The sequence below is a fragment of the Puccinia triticina genome, chromosome 2A, assembly GCF_026914185.1.
Source record: "Puccinia triticina chromosome 2A, complete sequence".
Lineage (NCBI taxonomy): Eukaryota > Fungi > Basidiomycota > Pucciniomycetes > Pucciniales > Pucciniaceae > Puccinia > Puccinia triticina.
The window spans coordinates 1,173,948-1,197,971 of NC_070559.1; the positions used below are offsets into that span (position 1 = coordinate 1,173,948).

General features: G+C 50.5%; 4 protein-coding genes across 4 annotated transcripts; 2 read left to right on the forward strand and 2 right to left on the reverse strand.

Annotated features, from left to right (window-relative positions):
• Positions 1-4,158: 4,158 nt before the first annotated feature.
• On the reverse strand, positions 4,159-5,112 carry PtA15_2A128 (uncharacterized protein; the record flags this gene model as incomplete). The annotated part of the gene is made up of 4 exons (XM_053166117.1): positions 4,159-4,261; positions 4,338-4,512; positions 4,584-4,648; positions 4,973-5,112. The coding sequence occupies 4 exons, from the start codon at positions 5,110-5,112 to the stop codon at positions 4,159-4,161; spliced, it is 483 nt and encodes a 160-aa protein (XP_053017371.1).
• Positions 5,113-5,642: 530 nt separating this feature from the next.
• Positions 5,643-9,758, forward strand: PtA15_2A129 (uncharacterized protein; the record flags this gene model as incomplete). Its single annotated transcript, XM_053166118.1, has 15 exons — positions 5,643-5,704; positions 5,775-5,806; positions 5,887-6,428; positions 6,554-6,643; positions 6,709-7,104; positions 7,179-7,367; positions 7,452-7,655; positions 7,726-8,110; positions 8,179-8,284; positions 8,359-8,612; positions 8,700-8,806; positions 8,880-9,017; positions 9,096-9,290; positions 9,393-9,611; positions 9,738-9,758. 15 exons carry the CDS (start codon positions 5,643-5,645, stop codon positions 9,756-9,758), a joined length of 2,940 nt encoding a protein of 979 aa, XP_053017372.1.
• A 2,220-nt stretch (positions 9,759-11,978) lies between these two features.
• Positions 11,979-14,311, forward strand: PtA15_2A130 (uncharacterized protein; the record flags this gene model as incomplete). The annotated part of the gene is made up of 4 exons (XM_053166120.1): positions 11,979-12,278; positions 12,422-12,547; positions 12,626-12,997; positions 13,190-14,311. The coding sequence occupies 4 exons, from the start codon at positions 11,979-11,981 to the stop codon at positions 14,309-14,311; spliced, it is 1,920 nt and encodes a 639-aa protein (XP_053017373.1).
• A 986-nt stretch (positions 14,312-15,297) lies between these two features.
• PtA15_2A131 (uncharacterized protein) lies at positions 15,298-20,635 on the reverse strand (the record flags this gene model as incomplete). The annotated part of the gene is made up of 7 exons (XM_053166121.1): positions 15,298-15,627; positions 15,763-16,905; positions 17,035-17,166; positions 17,223-17,346; positions 20,057-20,156; positions 20,230-20,317; positions 20,402-20,635. 7 exons carry the CDS (start codon positions 20,633-20,635, stop codon positions 15,298-15,300), a joined length of 2,151 nt encoding a protein of 716 aa, XP_053017374.1.
• Between the last annotated feature and the right edge of the window lie 3,389 nt (positions 20,636-24,024).

Consider the following 24,024-nt stretch of genomic DNA (forward strand, 5'->3'; position numbering starts at 1 on the left):
GTGTCCATTTATCAATGCCCACATCCCCCGTCTTGCACCAGATTGCCCCCCATACCCTGTCTACATTCCTCCTTGTGTGTATCTCAGTAGACCCCCTATACCCCCTGGATTGCAATGGCACCAAATCAACCCCCATTTATGAAACACCTGCAACGTGAAGGCCGTGGCCAGGCATCCTGGCCACCCATGTCCACCCCAAGCTGCCCCCGTGTGCGCCCAAATTTCTGCCCATGAGACCATTCCAAATCCATGAATAATTGACCTGTGGGCTCTGTTGCATCCTTTGTGGTATGCCATATCATAAAAATCAAAATTTTCTGCTTTTCTTTTCTATTTCTATTAGTTTAACTATCAATCTCCCTTTTCCTATTATAAATCACTTAATACTCCTCAAGATTCGGATTATATGGCTACGCTTGCCCTACAGAAAACTCATAAGGGCACTCAAAGTTACATACTCTTACACACTTTCAACACCCCTTACAACCTCAATCAGTTACACAAACCACATTTACAAAACTTAGTTTACACACATGGTCACATACATAGCTACATACATATTTAAATACACAAGCGCACTACATACAGCTGCATCATCAGTTACATAAATACAGTGTGCACATGCAGTCACTTCTGCATATGCTAGCTGCATGCGCATGTGCTAGTAGATTTTTGTTGCATAAAAACAGCAGGTGACCTGGTTACAGCATGACTACACTTACATCCTGTCCTGACCAATCACACCTCCTGATTCAGCCTGCAGATCACATCCCATAATCACATGTACAGTTCTGAACCAATCACATTCACACATTCAGCATATGTACTAGCCAAAACCCCTCATGTACCTAGCTAAAATACCTCATGTGGTGCTCTTCTGGAGCTAAAATCCCTGACTGTTGTCTATAAAAGGAGGCTCTCCTCCCCTGTTGTGACTTTCCCCCAGCAGACTACCTGCACTCAGTTTCCCCTATAACAAGTACACAACTGCTCACTCCACAATATATCAGTCACTCTATATTTTGGTTTTACACACATTACAACACTTACACACAAAATAAAAACTCTACACAACACTTACATTTACATCACACAACTCTCTGAGGGGTCCTCTTTGGCCAAATATCCCCTGGTTGAGGTCCAGAATCCTCACTCATAACACATTTTAGTAACTTCAACACACCCACTTCATAACATCAGTTATCTTTTGATAACACTCCACCATCACTATATTAAATCTGCCAATCTGCGATTGGTGGTATTTTTTTGGTGTCTAGTGAATTTCCTCATACATCCCTTTCTGCATGCAGCAGAAGGTTCTCCATGCTGCCCAACTGCTGCAGGCCCCATGGCTCTCAGATGAGATGGGGTTGCCTATCTGCCGCCCACAATGTCCAGGAACTGGCATCCCATCAAACGTCCCCAGGGCGCCTCCAACTTGCCCTTGACCATGTCTCCTACCACACAAATAGGGGATCCTACTTGTGCTTGCAGGAAGCCCCTTCAGACACCCTCTTACAGTCAGCCCTGTGAAGAAAGTGGCTTGGGGAATCGGTGAGATGTGTGTAATGGTGATGGTAATGATGATAATGTGCCTCCAGAAGAGGAGACTATGTCTACTCCACAGGAGAGTGCCACAGCTGAGAAGACTGTGACCCAGGTCACAATGGCGCCTGGCCAGCGAGCTGCACGGAGCCCCAATTGATGCCACTGCAACATCCAGACAAACGGCAAGGAAAGAAACTCGGGCCACCCAAAGCAGGCATTCCCACCGCGACATGAGGCTGCCACAATTGTGTTTTCGAGGGGGCCACCACAACACCCAAACTACCACCTTCAAAACCCCCTACATGCACCAGGAAAAAAGAATGATCACTTGCCAACAATTGACATAGCAAAGTAAAAAGGGGCCTTTGTACTTTTTGATGTCACTTGCAGACAAGTGATCATTGTTTTTTCCTGGTGATGAAAGTTGTGGTATACAGAAATGTGAAAAATCAAAAATTCTTTCTAATACATATAGAGGGTTGGAAAAACGACTCCTGTTTTTTGGGAAAAATACTCCTCTACGTCACTGTAAGGGTGTTCTTAATCAAACAGGAAATATTACCTTTCCTTGCAGAAATTAGTGCATGTTTTTCCCAGTGGTCCCTTTTACTCTTTCATGGTCCAACCAAATACCAAATCCATACAATTTAATCCAATTCAGAATCCTATACTCACCCTGGCCACCACTCTTACTGAGGTTTTTTCTGCCTCTTGTTCCCCATTAATATAAGAGTCAAGAGTCCCATAATCTCTGAGTGTCAGGTGACATGAGCTGATGTTGAACTAATTAAACATATCCCTGATTAAATTTGAACCCAAAAGGGGAGGTGCATGTACATCCTTGTTTGTTCTACATATTTCAACCTAAACATCTAAAGACCACAAGACCAATCAATCTCTCTAAGCACAGCCTTAACCCTGATTCATGAAACAGTTGTGTCCACTGTTCATAATAGCCTCCCCTGTAGATTTTCTTGGTCACTTTCATCAGCAGTGGTCCACTAAAGTGCCAGAGTGATTGTGATTAGTCTAGTGGGTGTTATTTATTTTTCACATATGTGGGATGTTGTTAACATCAAGCCTTTTTTGTGTTCCATGTGCTGATTTTACACTAAAGTAAACCAATTATAATAGGGGGGTTCACAATAGGATAAAAATAAAACTTTGGAGCCAATTTTAAGCCCTTTATGGACAACATTTTTAAAAATGAAGAAGTGTCTCTGATTGTCAAGGGACACTCAATCCTGTACATCTTGCCAAATTTTTAAAAAGTTGTTGATAAAGGCCTTAAAATTGGCTCTAAAGTTTTATCTTTATCCTATTGTGAACCCCTCTAATGGAGGACTTCCCATTGGTTCTGCAGCAGCCCCTGCAGAACCAGATTTAGTCCAAGTAGAACCAGATTTCCGAGTGGTGACAGGCTACAGGTTAGCTGTAAATCTGGTTTTAATCCAACTGAATCTGGTTCTGGAGATGGTCTTCCAATCATCTTTATTGGCCAGACATATGTTAAAATCAAGGGTATTGGTGTTATAGCTAGGATGACGCATCCATCTGGACAGCCTTCAAGCTTGTAAAGCCTTGCATCCAGCAATACTATTGGACAAGAAATTACACCTGGTCTATTTATACCACTTACACAGTCTGCCTTAATCGCTGCTGCTAACAATAAAAAAAAGCTTCTGATTTTTGACCCCAAGCTTTCCTGTCCTGGCTGTAGGTGAAATCAACTGAAGTTCTATGTACAGTTTCCCGGATAATAATACTTATTCAGCTCGGTACCACCATAGTTGTTCACTGGTAGAAGTGAAAATGACTTGGATGAAACAAGAACTTTTCCGGCCAAGCATGGTATTTGCTTGGTCAGTGTCTGTGCATATGAAAGTTCAACCAGACAATGACAAACATGATCTTCCCTTTTCCCATAAATAAGGGTGGTGTGACCGCAAATCATCCTGTGTGGACTTCCAGTTGAGCTTCCCTGTGGCACTTCTTATGTGAAGATCTAGTTTCCTTTTATTGGGCTGATGACCAGAGGCATCCGAATAGGCCTGGTTGTGCTACCGATGTGATTAGAGGCAGGTTTCCGCGTTGGGAGGGTTGGAGGGTCTATGCTGAGAATGCTTTGTTTTGGAATGTTTGTGGATGTTTGATGTCAACCATCGAGGATGCGATACTTGAATGAATTCACAGAATACATCCAAGGTCCGACTCATTAGTATTTTCGAGAAAGCCATCTTGCAAGAAGTGGGCGATGGACAACCAACAGTGGGGGCTTTTCTAAAATGATCGCATGTGTATGCAGGACCGACAATTCCAATCAAGTTGAGCTCAGTGGATAGGGCCAACCAAGAGTTTCGAAGGATCCAAAGAAGGGTGGGGTGTGGACGTGGAAGAGATACCAACAGGCGATTCATGATCGAGGTGTTTATTTTTTCGGCAAATGGAGAGAGAAGAGAAGTGCAAGGATCGAGGGGGATTGTGAGCTGGATGGTAGGTATCAACATGATTCATTGAGACGATCGAGGTCAGACCCCCATGCGAAACTGCGGATGGTGAGATAGGATGAGGCGAGGAAGGCGATCAAGCAAAAAAGTGACGATCTCTCGCTCAGATCCCACGTGTCCGACCGCGACCACGTCCTCTGCTCCTTCCTCCGCGCTCCACACCACCACGTCCCCTGCCCCGGCCACGCGCATCGCCGTCCTTCTTCCTGCTCGAACCAAATAATTAGATCAGGACTCCTTGCACAGAGGGAGTACTAGGGAGTGATGATCTGCGAGGCGTACTTTTTGGGTTTAGGTGCATCATCGATCAGCAACGTGTCCAGGGGAAGAGAGTCAGGAAGAATGATGTATCGGACGTTCGAGCCTCGGATGGAGAGCGAGTCAAGCTGCTGAGGTTCCCGATTCCGGACCGTCATCTTGACCGCCTTGAGATGAGTGTTCATCGCCACATCGACACCTACAGAGAGCAGCCAGCGCAGGATCAGGGACAGGGCTCGGTCGGTGGTCATTCAGGGATAGCGTACGGACCAGAAATCGTCCCATGGACTACGGTGCCGTTCTTCAGCTCGATCGTCACCGTCTCTTGGTTGAGCCTTTAAAAAATCCATTCAATCTTGTCAGCCTCATTCATCGTTCCTTCTTGGTTATCGAACGACAACAACAAATAATCAAAAAAGGGACCGCAAATCGATCGATCTTGCTCCTCGTTCGATTTCCACGGTGTAGACGAGTAATTTTTGGAAGAAAAGAAAATGGGAAAGGGATAGTTTGAACTGACTTCATCAAAAACCTAAAACCAATGCGAAGGGGAGCAAGAGAGGGAGAGATAGATAACAGGAAAGATCAATCAGGAAGCCGAGCTGGTGGGCAGCAGTGAGGGAGTGAGGGACGGACCTGATCAACTTCATCCTGGGAACGCGTCGACAGGGTTAAACTGAGGTGTGGATGACTTGATGAGGCTGTGGGGCGGAGTGGGCGATGGTCGATCGGCCTTGGTGAAATGTGTGCTCGCCGGGCGCCTGCTCGACCCGCGGCGGCGCCCGCAGCCCCGCTGCATCGCCGCCTCCGCAGCTGGCCACGTCCATCCATGTGGCCCCATAAGGACACCCCCCACCGTTCTTCCAGCAGCATTCAAAAATTCTGTCTTGACAAGAGAGGATCCTAAAGAATATTTACGGATACACCCTTGTAAATATATCCAAGCATCTCATGCTCTGGAGAAACCTACAATTCATGCCAGACGCTACCCGGAGTGGGATTTTCCAAGAATGAATTGGTGTGGAGTGAGCATGGTTCAGACTACGGGGAGTTTTTCAAAAAGCCATTGGATGAAGCTTCTTCTTTATGTATATCCTACTTGCTTCATGACGGCCCTGCAGGAGTGTGTAAGATGGTTGAAGTAGGTGGTTGCAGCTGTCACATCCCTGTCCTCCCTCTCTCCCCCCTGTGACATCTGCGAAACCTTACTCGGACTGCCCGAGCACTCCTCGTCATCACACTCCACCACCCAGCTCCAGATAAATATTTACCACCCACCACCTACCAAGCACACCAGCACTCCCTCCGAGCTCAGGCCTCCACGTCGACATGCAGCAAGCCCAACAGCCGAACCCAAACCAACCGCTGCCTCCAGGCTGGGCTGCTCACTGGTCAGTCTCTCCCAGCAATCAGGAAAAGGCTATCTATCAGCAGCTAATCTCCCTTTCGGCGACCATCTAGGGATGCAGCATCCGCACGCACCGTCTTCGTTGGTGAGTCGCTCAGCCATCAGATCCGTATATTGTGTATGGTTCCTGTGATCAAGACCTCCAGCTGATAGATGTGCTCGCAGAAACCGCTACCGGCCGTTCCCAGCTCAATCCACCCATCATGAACGCGGCCCCCCCTCAAGCTTATCAACAGCAGCAGACACCGGGCTACCAGTATCCTCAGCAGCAAGCCTCCAACGGTCTCGGGGGTAACAACCTCCCTCAAACACCACCCCCACCCCCAGGCCCCAGTGCTGGGGTCCAGCCACCCAAGGCCAAGCGGGTCTATGCTGCAAACCAAGCACAAGCTTATTATGGCGGCGATGGCGCTGGTCCGCCTCCGATCGATAATCAGTCATACCAGCAGGGAAACCCAGCCGCCTCAGCCCAATTCACGCCTGCCGGCAACAGCTTCTTCACGCCTGGCCAACCTCAGATCGGCCAGCCTCCAGCCCCTCTTCCCAATCAGGCCTTCCAACCAACACCTTATGACCATCAACAACAGCAGGGCTCTCATTATCCTCAGCAACCTCAGTATGCTGGCCCAGCCAACCCTCAATCTTATGCCGACCCAGTCGGTGACTTATCCCAGCAGTTTCAAGGCATGGGTATGGGTCAGAAACCTGTCCGTCTCCAACATCCGTATTCCATTCTCTCGTCTGCAATCTAAAGATCTCTCATCCTTATTTTCTCTAAGGTGGGAAGAGGGCTTCTTCGCGGATCGCACTGATTTCTGTTCTTGTTCTTCAGTACTCATTCTCAACAGTCAACCTGGTCGGCATGGTCCCAAACCCTCAGCTGCTCCAAACCCCACCCCCCGCCATCAGATTGCCGCCTGGGGTGCGTTGTCCATCTCAATTCTTGTTTAGATCGGAGGAGGGGTGGCTAACATGACGATCAAACAGGTCTGTATCACTCAAAATCCACTAGCAAACTCGGACCCATCCTACCAACGCTGTACGATGAACGCCATTCCGACCTCGGAAGGCCTGCTGAAGAAATCCAAGATCCCACTTGCATTGATCATCACACCCTACCGATCGATCCAGGCCGGCGAGCCCGAAGTGCCTGTGATCACCGACACCGTCATCGCCCGTTGTCGTCGATGTCGGACGTACATCAACCCTTATGTGACCTTCATCGAGGGCGGCACCCGATGGAAATGTTGTATGTGCAACCTCAGTAACGAAGTCCCCCAGCTCTTTGATTTCGATCGGCAGACCAACCAGCCCGCCGATCGGTGGCAACGAGCCGAGCTTAACCACAGCGTCGTCGAATTTGTCGCTCCGACAGAATACATGGTATGTCCCGAGAAGAGCCATGATGAACAAAACCGTCGTATCATCTCTCACCCTCTCTCTCTTCTGCCTCCCAGGTTCGCCCTCCTCAAGCCCCGACTTATGTCTTCTTGATCGACGTCTCCTACGCCGCCGTCTCTTCCGGAATGGTAGCAACCGCCGCACGGACACTATTAGAAACCCTCGACCGAATCCCCAACGAAGAGAGTCGCACCCGGATCGCGATCATCGCCGTCGACAGCTCGTTACATTTCTTTTCACTGACCGTGCGCCTTCTTTTACTCACCTCTAATCGCAGTCCGGTTACGTTTTCTTACGTCTAAGTTCACTACATCTACCATTTTATTTAGGCAAACAGCTCAGAGCCTAGTATGCTCGTCGTTGGCGACGTCGACGATGTCTTCTTGCCCATGGCTTCCGACCTTTTGGTCAACTTGACTGAGACTAGACCCGCGATTGAGACCCTTGCCACAAAACTGAATGACATGTTCAAGGACTCGCATTGTATGGGCAACGCCATGGGCCCAGCTCTCCAGGCAGCCTACAAGTTGATCGTCAGTTGCTCTACTCTTCCCATGCCCCCTTCACACATAAACTGACTGTCACCATGGATTCTGCACAAAGTCGCACATCGGAGGGAAGATCATGGTTCTGAGTGCCAGTTTACCATCGTTGGGACCGGGGGCACTGAAAGCGCGGGAAGATCCGAAAGTGCTGGGGACGTCGAAGGAGTCGAGTCTGCTCCAAGCGGCCACGGGATTCTACAAGAGCTTCGCCATAGACTGTTCTCGCTCCCAAGTCTCCGTCGACATGTGGCTCTTCTCCTCGGTCTATGCCGACGTCGCCTCTCTGAGCTGCTTGCCCCGTTACACCGGCGGGAATACCTACTTCTATCCCGCCTTTAATGCCGCTAGGGCCGAGGATGCCCTCAAATTTGCGCACGAATTCGGCCAGGTCCTTGCTAGCCCAATCGCCTTGGAGGCTGTCATGCGCGTTCGGGCTTCCCGAGGTAAATTGGAAACTTCGCGATTGTTAATCTCTCTTTGAGACTCATCGCTTCTCTTTGCGGCCATCTAGGTATCCGTCTATCCGCCTTCCATGGCAATTTCTTTGTTCGTTCCACAGATCTTTTGGCTCTGCCAGCGGTCCCGATGGACCAATCGTATGCAATCGAGCTGCTGATGTGAGTGCGGCTGCTTAATATGGGGGTGGTATCTCAGAGGGATGACCAGGCTGATTGTTTGAATTATTTGCCAGAGAGGACCCGATCAGCATGCCCTTCGTGGTCTTCCAGACCGGAGTGCTGCACACCACCTCTTCGGGCGAGCGACGAATCCGGGTGATTACAACGGCGTTGCCGACGACAAGCAGCATTGCCGACCTCTATGCCACTGCCGACCCTGTGGCTATTGCCACCCTCTTGGCTAATAAGGCCGTCGAAAGGTCCATGCAGGCTAGATTGGAAGACGCAAGAGACGCAGTGACTAATAAATTGGTCGATATCCTTGGAAGTCTGTCCTCCCTTCCCTTGACTCTCTCTCTCACCAAATTCATGGAAATATTAACGAGTTTTTTGGTTTCCTCTCATTCGATCATAGCTTACAAGGCCACAATGACTGCCGCCGGTACTGGTCCTAGTCCCCAATTGGTCATCAGCGAAAACTTGAAGATCTTACCGCTCCTACTACTAGGCTTACTGAAACATGTATGTACCACCTTTTGTTGACGAACATTGTGTTCACATGACTAACGTTGATGTGGAGCGGTGGTGAATGCAGGTGGGATTAAGACAGTCATCGCAGATACCTAGTGATGTGAGGGCTTACGCTCAAGCCTTGTTGACGACATTGCCGTGCCAATTACTTGTGCCGTACTTATATCCCACGTTGTATTCCCTGCACAACATGCCGAAAGAGGTAAGCCCGCCTTCTTTTGTCATAGTTGTGTTCGATCGAGATGCCTGATTGGTTCTCTTGTGGTGTTTGTTTGTTCAGTGTGGGACGGTGGGCGAGCAAGGCGTGATCCTGCCCCCTCAGTTGAACGCCTCGAGCGAGAAGCTCGAACGTCATGGCCTCTTCCTAATCGAGGACTCGCAGAATATCTTCCTCTGGGTCGGCCGTGAGGCCGTGCCTCAACTAGTGACCGACGTCTTCGACCTCCCCAATTACCAGGCGTTACGTGGCGGCAAGGTCCGTCCTGCCCCCCCTTCAACTCCTCTTTCCATCCCACCATTGCTTATGTGTATCTATGTTTTTTTTTCTCTTCCTCTTTGGATTGGATTGGGGTGATAGGCGACGCTCCCATTACTAGAGAACCAATTCTCTCAACGAGTCAATGCGATCATCGGCAAGATCAGAGAATCCAGACGGGGCCCGTACTATCCCCATCTCTATGTGGTCAAGGAGGACGGGGAACCGTCGCTCCGGATCTGGGCGCTCAGCTTGCTCGTCGAAGATCGTCAGGACGCCCTGCCTAGTTATCACCAATACGTCAATGCTCTCAAGGATAAGGTTCGTCTCTTGTTCCTGCTTTTTTGGGGCGCGGGGGGCAGCAGTTAGCATCCGTTTGCTGATTCTTGCTGTTTCGTTTCACTTCTTTTCCCTGGTTTGCTTCGTTCACGTCTTGGTTCTCATCAGGTTAATGGCGGCTCTTTTTAATCCATTTTTAACGACAAACGAAAAGTGTTATTGCAATCAAGTTTCTTCTTTGTGTGTTTTGTCTTCTCTCTCTCTCTCTCTCTCGAACTCTGCCTCGTCTTTGCGTTCTTTCTACTCCCTTTTTCGTCGGTTTTTGTTTCTTATGATCAAGTTATGAGCTTTTCTTCTTCCATTTCAGTGTTTTCTGTTGGTGTGCTTGGTTTGTTTGTTGGCGGTGATCTCCATCCAAAATATACATCCTATCTCGTTTCTTATGTGTGACAGATATATAGATAGATTGAAAGAACAAATTCCCTATGAAGAAAAAAAGAAAGAGAAAGACTTGCTTGACCAGTTGATATGTGGGATGATGCTCTGGCATATATATGTTGTTGGGACTCCACCTGGATGCATGACCATTTTTGTTGCACAGTGACTTTGAGAAAGGGTTGAGTAACCCACTTAGCAGTCTCTATGTGCCAACTGTAAGCAAGTTTCTTTGCTGTAGTGAAAGAAATCTCATTGATTTTAGAAACCAATTGAGGAGTCTGAGAGAGGGGCGCAGAGCAGCAATTGCCCTGCTCACAATGGGAACTTCAATTGTAATTTTAACAGGTTTATGTATGCATAAAATCCCATACATATACTGATTTTCCATCAAGACTTAGGGCCTGTACCATAGGGCATGAAAATTGAAATTTTTCAAATTTATTTCTCCCAAAATTTCTTAGAAATAAAACTGACCTTGGCCAAAATTCAGTCCTGAGCCCAAATGTGAAGAATTTCAACAATGGGACCCTCCTCTAGTTTTCACTTTTTCTGTAGAGGGCAACAAAAGTAAGAAATTTTCCAAATTGAAGCACTACAGGCCCTTATTAGCTGTTTACATTCCAGAATAACTTGGAAATGTTGTTAAATCTTAGGCCTCAATTTGGTGCACTGTTATATGTCATAAATGGCTGGGCAAGTTTATAAGGCACAACCCCAAGATTTCTTGTCACCAAATCTCTAAGACCCCTGGGAGTCATGCATCAGCAGTCCACCCATTTATGATTTATGTATAATTATGGTGTTCAAAGTTGGTTTGCATAATTTTATGCATGCATAAATCATAAAATCATAAAAACCTTTTTGCAGGGGCTAAGACTGTCTGATTATGTAATACAAAATTTCCTCACCAAAATATTCTTATGATTGTATGATTTATGCATGCATAAAATTATGCAAACCAACTTTGAACACCATAAATGGCATGTCCAAACGGGGGCTTGAGGATGAATGGCATAAAGTTGGAGTTGGAGTCTCAATAAGAACTGGGCCAATTACAAATATGTGCATGTATATGAAGTACCATGGATCCATCTTGATTAAATGTTCATGTTTACTTGAATTTGCCACTTTCTGCTATCTTGTTTTTCTGATCCTTACTTCTTCCTGCTTGGGTAGTGAAAGTCAATGGTTTGTTTTCTGGACTCTTACATAAATAGTTGGGAGTTGAAATAAGCTTGATGGCTTGGCTTCTACCCCGCAGTCATTTTTGGCCGTTTATTGGGTAACACGGCCATACGCCAAGCCATTGGTTTTCCGTGCCAGCCCCCCCCCCAGCGGGGATGATGTCATATCAACAGCTACGTCGTTTCCTCTTTGAAATACATAGTTGTTGAAGGGGTGCATACGTACCTGTCTGTTTCGCCCGCCACCCCCGAAATACATACGGCAGTCCATCGTGCAAGCCGATTTGAAACGCTTCTATATGTACAGTGAATTGATCAGCTGGAGAGCCTTTTCGCACGCCTCGTGTTTTTTTCTGTTGGCCGGCTGTCGCGTGTCGACCCCGATGCCTAAAGCGTTGTTGTTGGTTTTTTTGGAGGCGAGGATAAGCTGGTTCGCGTGGGTGCGGCATGTCAGTGTTTCTTTTGGGTAAGCTTCTTTTGTGCAGGGAGCGGATCGATGGATTGGAGATGGAAGCTGTCAGTGTGAGCGGCCAGTTGAGCTGGCTGGCTGGCTGGGAGTGGCGAGTGTTCCGATTGGGATGAACCCAGTCTAGGCTGAGTCAGCTCAGACGCTGTATGTAAGTCCATAGCGCTGGATGTCTAAGTCCATGGCTTTGTCCGTTTTCCTTTCCTTTCCTTTCCTTTCCTTTCCTTCTCCCTCCGCGGCTTCTTTTCCGTTTCGCTTTCTCTCCAGAACCAGATGACCCCCATCCCCCTCCCATCCTCCTGACTTCCTATCTATCCCACCATGACCGCACTCCACTCACCCTCGCTGAGTGTCAACACCCACCTCAGCAACACCCACAAACCCACCGACAACAGACTCACAACACCCATCAAGCAGCAGGCACTCGCCCGGAGCCAGCGACAGCCCAGCGCAAAGCCAACAGCCGACCTCAGAACACCCCCCAGCCAGACCACCCACAAATCACCCACCACCACCACCACCCAGAACCCCCCTCCAGCCGGCACGCCCAGCAACCCTGCACTCGACGGCTCCAAAAAATCAGCCTCAAAGGTCTCCCATGTGATCTGCAAGTTCTTCAAGGTCAGCTCGCGATCTTGCTGATCGTCGAAACCTTCTTCTGCTGTAGTGCTCATCCCACCCTTTTTTCTCCGCTCGCTGGATTCCTGTACAACTGTACATTCCGATCTGTACATCCTTCTGCATTCTTCGTGCTACCCCTGCAGGCTGGCAATTGCTCCGCCGGCACCGGCTGCCAGTTTTCTCATACTCTCCCCGAACTCGGCCAAGGCAAACCAGTCTGCCAATGGTTCGTCAAGGGCAACTGCCGATTTGCGCACAAGTGTGCTCTGGTCAGTCTTCTTCAACCACTGGGCTCTGACCTGTGTATTATCAAACTCATCTCTCATACATCTTCTCTCACTCCGCAGGCCCACATCCTCCCCGGCCAGCCCATGTCGATGGATCGGAAAAACAAACGGGCTGCCCAGGCTGCCGCTCGCGAAGCTGCCGCCACCTCCGCCAATCAGCCCTCTGACGCCCCTTTCCTAGCCAGCCCACCACCTGAACTCACGCTCGAGCTTGTCGACGATGATAATCATCACTCGTCATCCAATCACCTCATCGCCCCCGAACCTATCGACTCGCTCTCCTCTCCTGATGTCATCCACCGATCCCGTCAGCAACTCCTTCGCTCGCCTCGCGCCCTTCTCAACGATCTCGACCACGAGAACTCGATCCAAAACGACGATCTGCAATTCGGATTGCCCGACGACTTCGTCACTGCTGAGACCTCCCCGCCCGTTCGTTTTGGCGCCACGGCTCTGTCGCCCTCTGCCCACCATTCCAACGGGTTGTATCCCAACACCTACCAAGCCAACAACAACAACAACAACAACAACAACAACAACAACAACAACTCGTATGCTGATCCGCGACAACATCGCTATTACGAACACCGTCCCGCCGCACTCTCGGGCACCCCTCAACAACAGAACGGCTTCTCCTCTGAGCGCCATCACCCGCCCAGCTCTGTCGAGCGAGCCCGAGCGTGGCCCCGTGAGCAGAGCCCATCTCCCTTCGGCGCTGGCTCGCCCTTCTCAGCCCCGGGCTCTCGCAGCGTCTTCCTCCCGCGAATCGGCTCGTTTGGGTCGGAGGATGGCTATCCCCGAAGCGCCCCGTCGGTTGCCACCAGTCCCAATCACCTCGCCCACCTGGCGAGCATGAGCCATCACGCAAACGACGAAGACATGTGGGACGAGGTGGAAGTGGATGGGGACGAGGACGTGACGGAGCTCTTGCCCTCCTCGTTGCACTCGCTCCTCACCCCCGCCGAGCGACACCGCCAACACATCCGCAAACATGCCCCACACACCTTGTACTCGCGCTCGGTGCCGGTCGAAGACATCATCGGTGCCAAGCTCAACAAGCAGAGCGAGCCCAGTGCGCTCCGGAACGGCATGGCGATCGCCAATCCGCTCTCGGTCTCTCCCGCGCCGGGCTTCTGCCACGCGCCCTCCAACGAGACCATCCACGCCGCGCACCACCACCTGTCGCCGCACCGCGAGGCCCACAGCCTGCGCCCGCAGCTCCCCACCTACCTCTCCTCGTCCTACATTCCGCCCAGCACGCCCTTCGGCACCTGGGACCACAGCAGCAGCAGCGGCAGCAGCCACCAAGCCCCGCACGCCCACGCCGCGCCCCAAGCCAGTCAGCTGTCGCCCCCGATCGCCCTCTCGTCCCACAAAGCCCTCGAACGCGCCGCCCTCTTCGGCCATGCCCCCGGCTCCAGTCTCCCCCAGGGCCTGGCCGCCGGCCTCTCCCGGCTCCACTTCCAGCCGCCCCTGCCCACCGGGCTCACTCCCTGCGGCTCCCCCTCGGCCAACCCCCGCGACCACCCCCTCTCCCCGCCCCGCTCGCCCCCCTCCATCAACAACAAGTTCCACGCCCCTCCCCCCTCCTTCCCGCTCTCCCAACGCATGGCCGGCCTCAACTTCGGATCCACTACCGTCGCCCATTCGTCTCCCCTCAGTCGCAACGTCAGCTGCTCCCCCGGGCCCCTCGCTTCCCTGCAAGCTCTCGACGACGACGACGCCCCTTTCAGATTGGAAATGTAACAGTCCGAATCACGCTTATCAAAAATGCTCTCATGAATCCCATGAACACTTCTCTCTCTCTCTCTCTTATCGTAGATCTTTGTACTTTATCTGCCTTCTCTCTTCGCCTCTTTGACCGGAGCTCGTTCTCGCGCATGACATTCTCGCTCTACACAACATACACACCAACAAAAACCGACGTGCATCTGCTTTTCTCTTTTCCTGCCTCGACTACAGACACTTTCTCGCTGCCTCACTACCTCATCCTCCACACAAAAAAGAACTCACCCAACAAAAAAAAAGATGAAAAAATACGCGGTCTCGTTCATCTCCTGACCACCATAAAAAAGCCAAAAATATACTGTTTACATGTAATACACTAGCATCGAGACACATCACAAAAGAGTTTACACTTATCTTAGCATCCTTCTTTCTCTCCTTCTCAGTACCATCGCTCAGTCACTTCATGTACGTATATACGATAGCTTAGTCTTATTTGCCGTTCAGTGCCGCCGTTTAAGTTTATCTTCCCGCCCCATTCTCTATGCTCCTTTTGCCACGTGTTGTTGTTAGTCTTACATCTTTTGTGCGTCTGAAATACACTTTTCGTCGGTGCAGGCGGCCTGTCCTGCACATATATCGCCGCCGATCGGCCCCTGTGTCATCACTTGCACGCACTGCTGGTGCCGATCAGCCCTGCGCATGAGCTGGTGTAGCTTGTTTTGCTGGTTTTGCCAGTGATCGAGCACTTTGGTGGCGACCCCTGGATGGCTGGGGGTCCCTCTCAGGGAACTTGGCGTCCCCCTCGTCTGCCAAGATTGCCGGTGTGTATTGCGGTGTCGCGTGGCCGGTGCATACCGCTCTGCGTCTCTCATGCATATCACCCGACACAAGCTCTCCCTTGTTGCTCACACTTACCTGTGTTTCTGGGACAATACACAGTGTTGAAGTGGGGGCAGACACAAACGGATGGTTTTCATTTGCACAGAGAGAGGGGGGGGGGGGACTCAGAGGTCGAAGATGACGATCTCGTGCTGGGAGAGGACGAAGACAGAGAGGGGGGAGTCCGGCTCGGGCCCCTGGATGGCACAGATGCCGAGCAGGGCGGGGTTGGGGAGGGGGGAAGAGGTAGGGAGCGAGATGACCTGTTGGACGGCCTGGGTCTGGGGGCTCGGGGCATGGTGGTAGACGAAGACGGTGGCGAGGGTGGCGGAGGGGATGGCCGGATGGAGGTGGGCGGCCGGGCGCTCGACGAGCAGGGCGTGTTTGGGCGTGAACAGGCTGCGCCAGATGTGTCGCTTGGACGCGCCGACGAAGGCTAGCGCCGGGAAGGTCTGCTCGTGGGTCCAGCGGAGCAGGCGCGGGTCGAGGGCCGGGTCTGGGGGCGCGAAGACCAGGCCGTCGATGTCCGCTTTCACCATCACTCGTGCGTCCTCATCCTCGTCTGCTTCTTCTTCTTCTGGCGAGGAGACGGCTGGAGAGGGATGGGCGACGAGGAGCGGGGTGGCGATGAGCTCGACGGGCGCGGCGTCCCCGGCCGTCTGCACCCTCCACCCCGCCTCGCTCCCCCCCGTCCCCGGGCTCTGCTCGACTAGCCACGAGACCACCGTCCCCGTGACCATCACCGGGTCGTCCACGTCGATCTCCAAGTCCATCTCGCCCGCCGTCAACGAGCTCATCGGCTGGCCCGGCCCCTGTCCCGCTGCGCCACTCGTCGGCGCCCCCGGCGCGCCCAGTCCGCGCCGCGTCGTGCCCGTGCCGTCGTCCGTGTAGCCCGCTAGACACGCGCCCATCGCCTGCGCCTCGTCCGCCGAGACCGTCTCCATGACCCCGTCGTCGGTCTCGAACACCTGCGGCCACCGCCAGCGCGCCTGCTTCTCCAGCTCGATCGTCAGGGTAGTGGTGCTGCTGGTCTGTGAGCAGGACTCGAGGTACCAGGTGCACGCGTCGGGCGCGATCGCCGCCCACAGAGCCAGCCGCCTGTCCAGCCCATCATCCCCCCCGGCGACGCCGGGCAGCCGGAGCTCCAGGGCGCGCGGATGGAAGCCGATCGCCAGGGCCGGCCGCGCGACCGGGCCTGGGAGACGCGCCACCAGGGTCAGGGCCTCGGGCGTCTGGGACCAGGTGTATGGGAGGGGTGGGGTGGCGGCAGGGTCTTCTTCGGCGGGGTGGTCTCCGGTGGGGTGGTCTCCGGTGGGGGGGAGGGCGACGTAGGCGGCGGTGGAGCGCAGACACCAGCGGCGGCTGGGACGGTGGTAGTGTGCGGCGAGCAGGGGCGCGGTGCCGTGGAGGCGGGCGAGGAGGAGGGGCTGGATGGCGTGTTGGCCGGCGGGGTCGGCGGGGGCGACGATGCGGATGCGGGCGAGGAGGACGTGGAGAGTGGTGGTGGTGAGGACGGCGTGGAAGGCGTCGGCGGCCCGGGCGACGGCCACGAGCGCGTGCGGCCCGGGCCCGAAGCCGTGCTCAGCCCGCAGCCCGGCGGCGGCCAGGATGCGCGGCCGGCCCGGGCACAGGGCCGCCAGGAGGAGCGTGTGGGGCCCGTCGAGCAGCAGCCATGTGTCGGCGGCGGGGCTGAGCGGGAGCGGGCTGTGCGGCTGGGCGAGCGTGAGGAGGCTCTCGATGCGGGGGTGTTCAGCGCGCGGGTTCTGTGTGTGTGTGAGTGGGTGTGTGTTAGTTCTGTGTTTCTGTTTGTGTGGGGGGTAGTGTGTGTTACTGACTGCGAGTGTGTGTATGCAGCCTGAGGCCGTGTCCGTCCAGATGAGCTGGCCGGAGTGTTTGTTGAGCGCGAGCTGGTTGGTGTGGCTGGCTGTCGGCGGCGGCAGGTGCTGGGGCAGGGCGATGGTGCGGATGTGGGCGGGCGTGCTGGGGGGGGTGAGCTGGGCAGGGCGGCCGTCAGTGCGGGCGGGGTGCGGGTGGTGTCTGGCTGGCTTACTTTGTATGCCGAGAAGCGCGCGTTCAGCAGCTCGCGCCGGGCCGGGAAGCAGTCCATGTCGCCGCCCATCTGGCCAGAAGCGCCCAGGGTGTGTCGGCGGAGATCCTTGTTGTAGGCCCAGACACTGCGAGGCCCAGTTCGCCAAAGCACGGGCTTACCAACCACCCCACACCCGAACTTGGAGCATCTCCAGCAGACTGCTGAGTTTGGCTGGAATCCCAAGCTTCTTTCCCCCACTTCAAACACCTCCACATCCATCCCCCCCTGGCAAGTATCATCCTGGAAACGGTGCTGCACATGCTGGCTGGGGGCCTGCACACGCTCCTCACAAAATTCAGAGGGTCCAATTATAAACACCTTTTTGAAATAATTTTGAAAAACTTGCCCAAAAAAGGAACTGAAGAAATGATCATGTATTTCATTTCAAAAATACTCCAAAAATCCCCAAGACATGCGGGAGGTGTGTTTGGTCCACACACTGACCCGCTCCCCCAACCGCTAACAAACACAATGGCCAATCAGCAGCATCAGGGTCCCAATGGGTCTGCCTTGATCCCACCCTATCATCAGCCCCTGCCAAGTGTGTGCGGCATGGGAGAATCATTCCAAGGCTCCCATTGGGGGGGGGGGGGGGTTGCTTCTTATATGTCTGTTGGGTTGCTTGAACATGAAACTCTTGATGTGGTTGCTGATCAACATTCCATAGCCATATGGCCATTAGGTGATTCATGGAGTTGATGAGCGGGGGGGGGGGGTATCATCCTGGCACTGGCAGGTGTGATTTTGGGAACAAATCCAGAAGATCCTTTGGTCTGCCCAGGAGGAGACTGCGGCTGGACAAACACTAGGAAGCTGGAGATTTATTTCAGTGTGCTGGCATGTACAGTTCAACAGCCTCCACATTTCAGCCTTGTCCGTCTCAAGAACGGCCATGGGTTCCATGCTTGGTACACTGGCTACACACTCATACAGGCTTCTTGCTCCGGGGGCACTTGGTATTGCATGGATATCTGCACCCAATCTTTTGATCTTTTTTGAAGCATATTTGGAAGAAATTTAATCTTAATTTAATTTCATTTTCATTTTAAAATCTTTTTAGTTCATTTCAAAATAAAAAAAAAAAACTCACATTTATGTTTGCAATTGCGCCCTTCATATTTTGAGCTCAAAAGATCTGGATCACCACTTCAGAGTATAGGATGATTGGTGAAGTAATTGTGAGAGTTGGTAGCCAACAAACTGTGAAAATTTAGAACTTTCAGGCACAGGAAATAAGAGGGCTAAGATGAGTATTGATAAAAACTCAAGGATTGGGGCAGTGAGGATGACTCTCTGCGGCTCAGCAGGGTGTGGAGAAAGAATGAGGAGAACTGATGACCTGCAAATTGCTTGTTGTATGCTAGGTTTAAATAGACTAACAACAAGTGGCCAAAATGTGGTTAGAAGAAAAAACAAAAATAGATGAACACATAACAAGTTTCAAGGATACTATCTTAGAGACTATGCTTGATACGCGTATGACAAAATGTTATCTACTACTCACAGTTCTAGACTACATGGTGTGATAAATTCTGTACTAACAAAGATTCTGGCAATGCTTGGGAATGATATTAAACAAGTGTTAGAGGTGAAAGTAAGCAGCAAAATTCCAACACAAACCATAAGATGAAAGCTAAGATTGCAGGCTATAAGTCTGTTTACTCAGTATTTTTTATTTTATGAAACACTACATCTGTCACAAAGAAATTGAAAAAAGATTGGTGTTTTTTTATAAGCAAATCTCAAGTCTGTAGGCTCAATGGTGTGACATTGGAGATGACAGCCTTAGTTAAGCTTGCAGGGCACTCATTCCAAAGCAGCTCCTCCCCTTGGAATTCATCCCTCAAGAGAAACTCAGGAACAGAAGCACCACATCTAAAACAAAATCTTTCACCAGAATTACATAGCCTGATCTCTTAGAAATCTCTTTACTGCCTGATAGAGTATAATCCATCTCCAATATTTTGAGAAGTACTAGGGAACTTGTGGCAATGCTCTGCAAGTCCTTTGCACTGCATATCTCAAATACCCTGCCAGGGGTTTGGCAGACGGTTATGAAAACGGTTGACCCAGGGAAAAACATTCCCTGGATTGACTGAAACGTTCCCAAATCAATTGAATTTGGTTGGAGGTTAGCAAAACTTTTTGGGACTCAAAAACCAACGTTTTCTTGAAAGCCCAAGACATTTCAGACTCAATTGGAAAATTTGGATAACTTGGGTAAAACGGCCTGTATGTTCAAAGATGTTCTCCAGAACTTCCAAAGTTCATCAAACGTTTGATCAAACTCAGCGCTTGTGCGCAATTGTTTGTTGAAACGTTTGCAATTCCGCCCAGCTATCCTGCTGTTTGGTTGGAATTGTTTGCCGGGCGCAGACATTTGGACTGTCGCTTTACACAGTGAGGGTCTTGAGTCACTGGCTTCAATTGCAGGGGTTGAGGGTAACAATCATAACAGGGAGGCATACAAGTGAGATAAAAGGGAGGGAGGGTCTGCCGTGCTACTTAGTCAGAAGGTGGAAGGGTGGATGAGATAGGATGCAAAAACTAGGGTTCACTAAAGTTGTTCAGATTGGCTAGCGCCGGGGTTGCTAAGTCTTCACCTCCTTGCTGATGGTAGGCAGTGATTTCTTCTTCTACCTCTGTGGCTGTTGGCATACCACAGTCAGCTGCAGTGACACAGTCAACTGTCTTATTGCCATCCCAGAGGGCTGTATCCTTGCAAAGGATGAGCCGGGCAAAGGCAAAGCTGTAAATTGGCAATGGTCTGGTAATTGTGGGGTGGCCAAGAGAACATATCATTGTCCGCCGGGACAGCTGCGACTGCTGGGGTGGTAGAGGCTGGAGCTGCGGCGACTGAAACAGCGGGGACAGTTGGGGCTGGAGATGCGCGGTCTGGTAAGTGTGGGGTGGCCAAGAAAAAATATCATCATCTGCTGGGACGGCTGCAACAGCTGGGGAAGGAGACATGGAGATGCGGCGTCTGTTGGTTGGCCTGGTGTCTTCATGACATTTGGCGGGTTGGTCTGACCGGGTAAGCCCTTGCCCCTGTTGCACTAGGGAAGGAACAAGGGGGAGGGGGACGGGGTTGGATAGGTTAGTGAGCATAAGTAATAAATAAATAAATAAATAAAAATCACTATTAAGGTCAGGACAGCATTGGATTGAAAAGAGATTGCCTTTGTATCCATCTCAAGGGAAATCCAGACTCGCATCTTGGGAGGTGCTTCTAAAGCTCCCATCTGGAACTTGCTAAACGTGATTGAGTCAAGGACTTTCATGGGCACATTGGCTGACTGATTGATCACATATTTCCAAGTTAGAATGTCCCTGAAAGCAGCGTAAACGGACACAATGTTGATTGGATGAGGCATGCTTGCCCCGGCCTGTTGCATGGACTGACGCATGACTCAATGTTTGAACAATGCAAAGTTGAACTGCGTCAATTGAGAAACACTGAGCTGGAATGGGGCCAGATATGAGTCCGTGTTGACCATCATGTAGGTGGGGGCTTCTTTGGCGGGTCTGTTGCTGTTGGCAGCGTACACCACCCCAAAAAGGATGGCAATGAGTGCACATTGCCATGCTCTAACATTGCTCTAACACAACTCTTATATGTATCTTACTTCCCTCAAAAACACCTCTTACTGGGATGGGATCAGTTAACCAAGTAAAAAAAAGTTTAAATCTCAGTTACATGATTGTATCACAAGGTTATACTTGGTGGTAAGACTGGCTAAGACCTATGTAATAGCAATGTATTGATCATGGCAATGTATGCACATTGCCATCCTCTTTGGGGTGTTGGTAGCGTAGAGTTTGTGCCGGATGTATATTGCGCGCAAGGACCAATTGGAGGGCTGGTTACCCCTTCAACATCCAACAATTCCATGTCTTCTGGGGTAACCTCTTTGATTTCCGGATTGGTATTGGGCATTTGGGGAATCGGGCGGCGGCAGCAGAGGTGGTTGAAGTCAGATGCGGCAGATGGCTGTGATGGTGGAGGGTGGGATCCGGTCAATGACAATAGAGAAGGTTCAGTGATTGCCGATTGGGGCTGCAGTGGAGCAGAAGCATTTATCAAAAACGTTTCAGTATGCGCAAACGTTACAGGGTTTGGAATAACCCTTTTGGGTCAGCAGAACATTTTCAAAACCTCACAGAAATGTTTGCCCACACTGCAGGGTTTCAGGGAAATTTCAGAGTGGTCAAGGAAACATTTGGTTATGGCATGAGAAACATTTCCAAGAAATGTTACGGCGTTCCGGCGCAATGAACGTTTGGCGTAGCAAATACATTTGTTGGGAAAGTTTCAGATTGTTTAATGGCGTGCAAAATGTTTACGGAACCACATCCCAACCGTGAAACTTCTCCATAACCGCTTATTAACCTCAAAACTTCTCCAAAACCGCATTGATACCGTGAAATGTTCCCAGGTGGCTGATCTGCACAGGTAACGTGTCCTAAACCACATTTTCACCTCCAAATGTTTCAAAAACCATGCTCTAACCTGGAAACATTACACCTTGTATTCAAGAAACTTTTCTTGCAGCCGTTGTGGTAGCCAGACCGGTACAGGGCTCCACGGACATCGAAAATCCTCAAAATAAACTCCGCCTCCGCCATATGAAACCACCCACCCCAGATCCTCAGTCCTCTGCACAGCCTCCATTTACTTTACTCCGCTCTTTTCCGCTTTACTTGGCTCTTTCCCGCTTTACTTGGCTCTTTCCCGCTTTACTCCACTCTTTCCCACTTTACTCCGCTCTTTCCCGCTTTACTCCACTCTTTCCCACTTTACTCCGCTCTTTCCCGCTTTACTCCCCTCTTTCCCGCTTTACTCCGCTCTTTCCCGCTTTACTCCGCTCTTTCCCGCTTTACTCCGCTCTTTCCTGCTTTACTCCTCTCTTTCCCGCTCCGCTCTGCTCTTTTCTGATAAAATCAGGCTTAAAAGAAATAGATTTCAGTAAAAACAAATAAAAATGTAAATACAAAAAGAATGAGTTTTACCTTAAAAGAAACAGGAACAAAAGACAAGATGAGAACAGAACAGGAAACCACCACCACACACTAGGTTTTATGGCTAATAAAATAAGATAAGGTTAGATGATGGAATACATGGTCAACAAGGATAATAACAAAGAGAATAAGAACCTATTGTTGAGCCGCCTAGACAGATGACTTCGACGAAATTCCCCAAGACAAAATTGACGATTTGAGATTTCTTGCGGGTTGAGAGATAGGTGTTGACAACGGTGGGTAGTTACGTTGCCAATAACGGTAACGTAACAATTTTTCAGCCATTATTGTTACCGTTATTCGTAACGGCAGTGCGTTACGGTACCGCTGGAACGTGACAGAAAAATATTGGTGTTTGTTACGTTACTGGCGCCTGCGGAGCGCCATATAACGCCCGATAACGGCCAATTTTGGACCGTTACACGTTATCTGGTGGATAACGCGCAGTAACGACCTCAAAAAAAGAGCCCGTTACGTTACGCGCGAGGCATGCAAAGACCCCGTTACAAATAAAGTAACGGGCAGCTGCGGGTAACAAGGGTAGTTACGTTACCCAAATTACGTGAATAACGTAACATAACGTAACTACCCATTGCTGGTGTTGAGATGAGGAAGAAAAAGAAAGAGTGGTAAACTGGAATCAACAAAGGACGGTCAGCAGCGCTCTAGAATTGAAGCGTTCTCAGTGCGTCCACAATGTTGACGTCATAGTCCGAGTCCATAGAGCACCGTGCACAAATCTGTAATGTACACCGCGCACACCGTAAGCTGCTCACTGATTCCAACACACCCCCATGCACCAAGCCGCTAGGGATGGGGCATACCAGCTCAAAGAACTCTCAGAACCTTAAAGATGGAAGATCTGCCTATAGATTTTGTGAGGAAATCTTCTAGCATTAGATGAGTCCGTTTAAAAACCAAAGTGATTGTTTCCGCAAGAATTTCTCCTCGTACAAAATGAAAACGTAGGTTCATGTGCTTGGTCTTAAACGCTAAGTGATTAGCTTTGTTATTTGCTAGCATGATAGTGCCTTGATTGTCCTCATAGATTTTGAATGGTAGGGTTATTTTGATCTTCAACGCAGAGTCTGAGACCATCTTCAACCACAAAAGTTCTTTTGTTACTCCAGTTATTGCAATGTATTCTGCTTCTGTCAAAGACAGAGAAGTTGTAGACTGTTTCTTTGAGCGCCAAGAAATTAAATTATCATTCCAACAAATGAGATAACCAGTAGTTGACTTAGCGGTTATTGGACAGCTGGCCCAACTAGCATTGACATAAGAGACAAAATCAGATTGTTGGATTGGAGTTTTTCAAAGGGTGATGCCGAAATCTTTTGAACCTTTCAGGTATCAAAGACAGTGTACTGCAGCATTCCAGTGCAAGATTCCGGGATCCTTAAGGAATTGTGACAAACAACCAACCGTAAATGTAATGCCGGGTTGAGTCGTAACACTTAGGTAATTAGCGGGATTCAAAGTAGACCCGTGCATTCCACTTGCTGTCATACGACAGAAGGACTTGTAGACAGCAGACAACATTGTTGATCTTCTTAAGGGTCACGGCCAATAACCTTCTTGGCCACTCATCCAACGGCTTCAATCAACGCCTCGCTTCATTGCTTCTTTCAAAGATTCTCAACCATTGCATCTAGTCAAATAATCAATGCTCAACTAGTGCAATTGGAATCATCTAACGCGTCTAGTCACACAACCATTTCTCGACTAGCGCGGCTCACTGGTA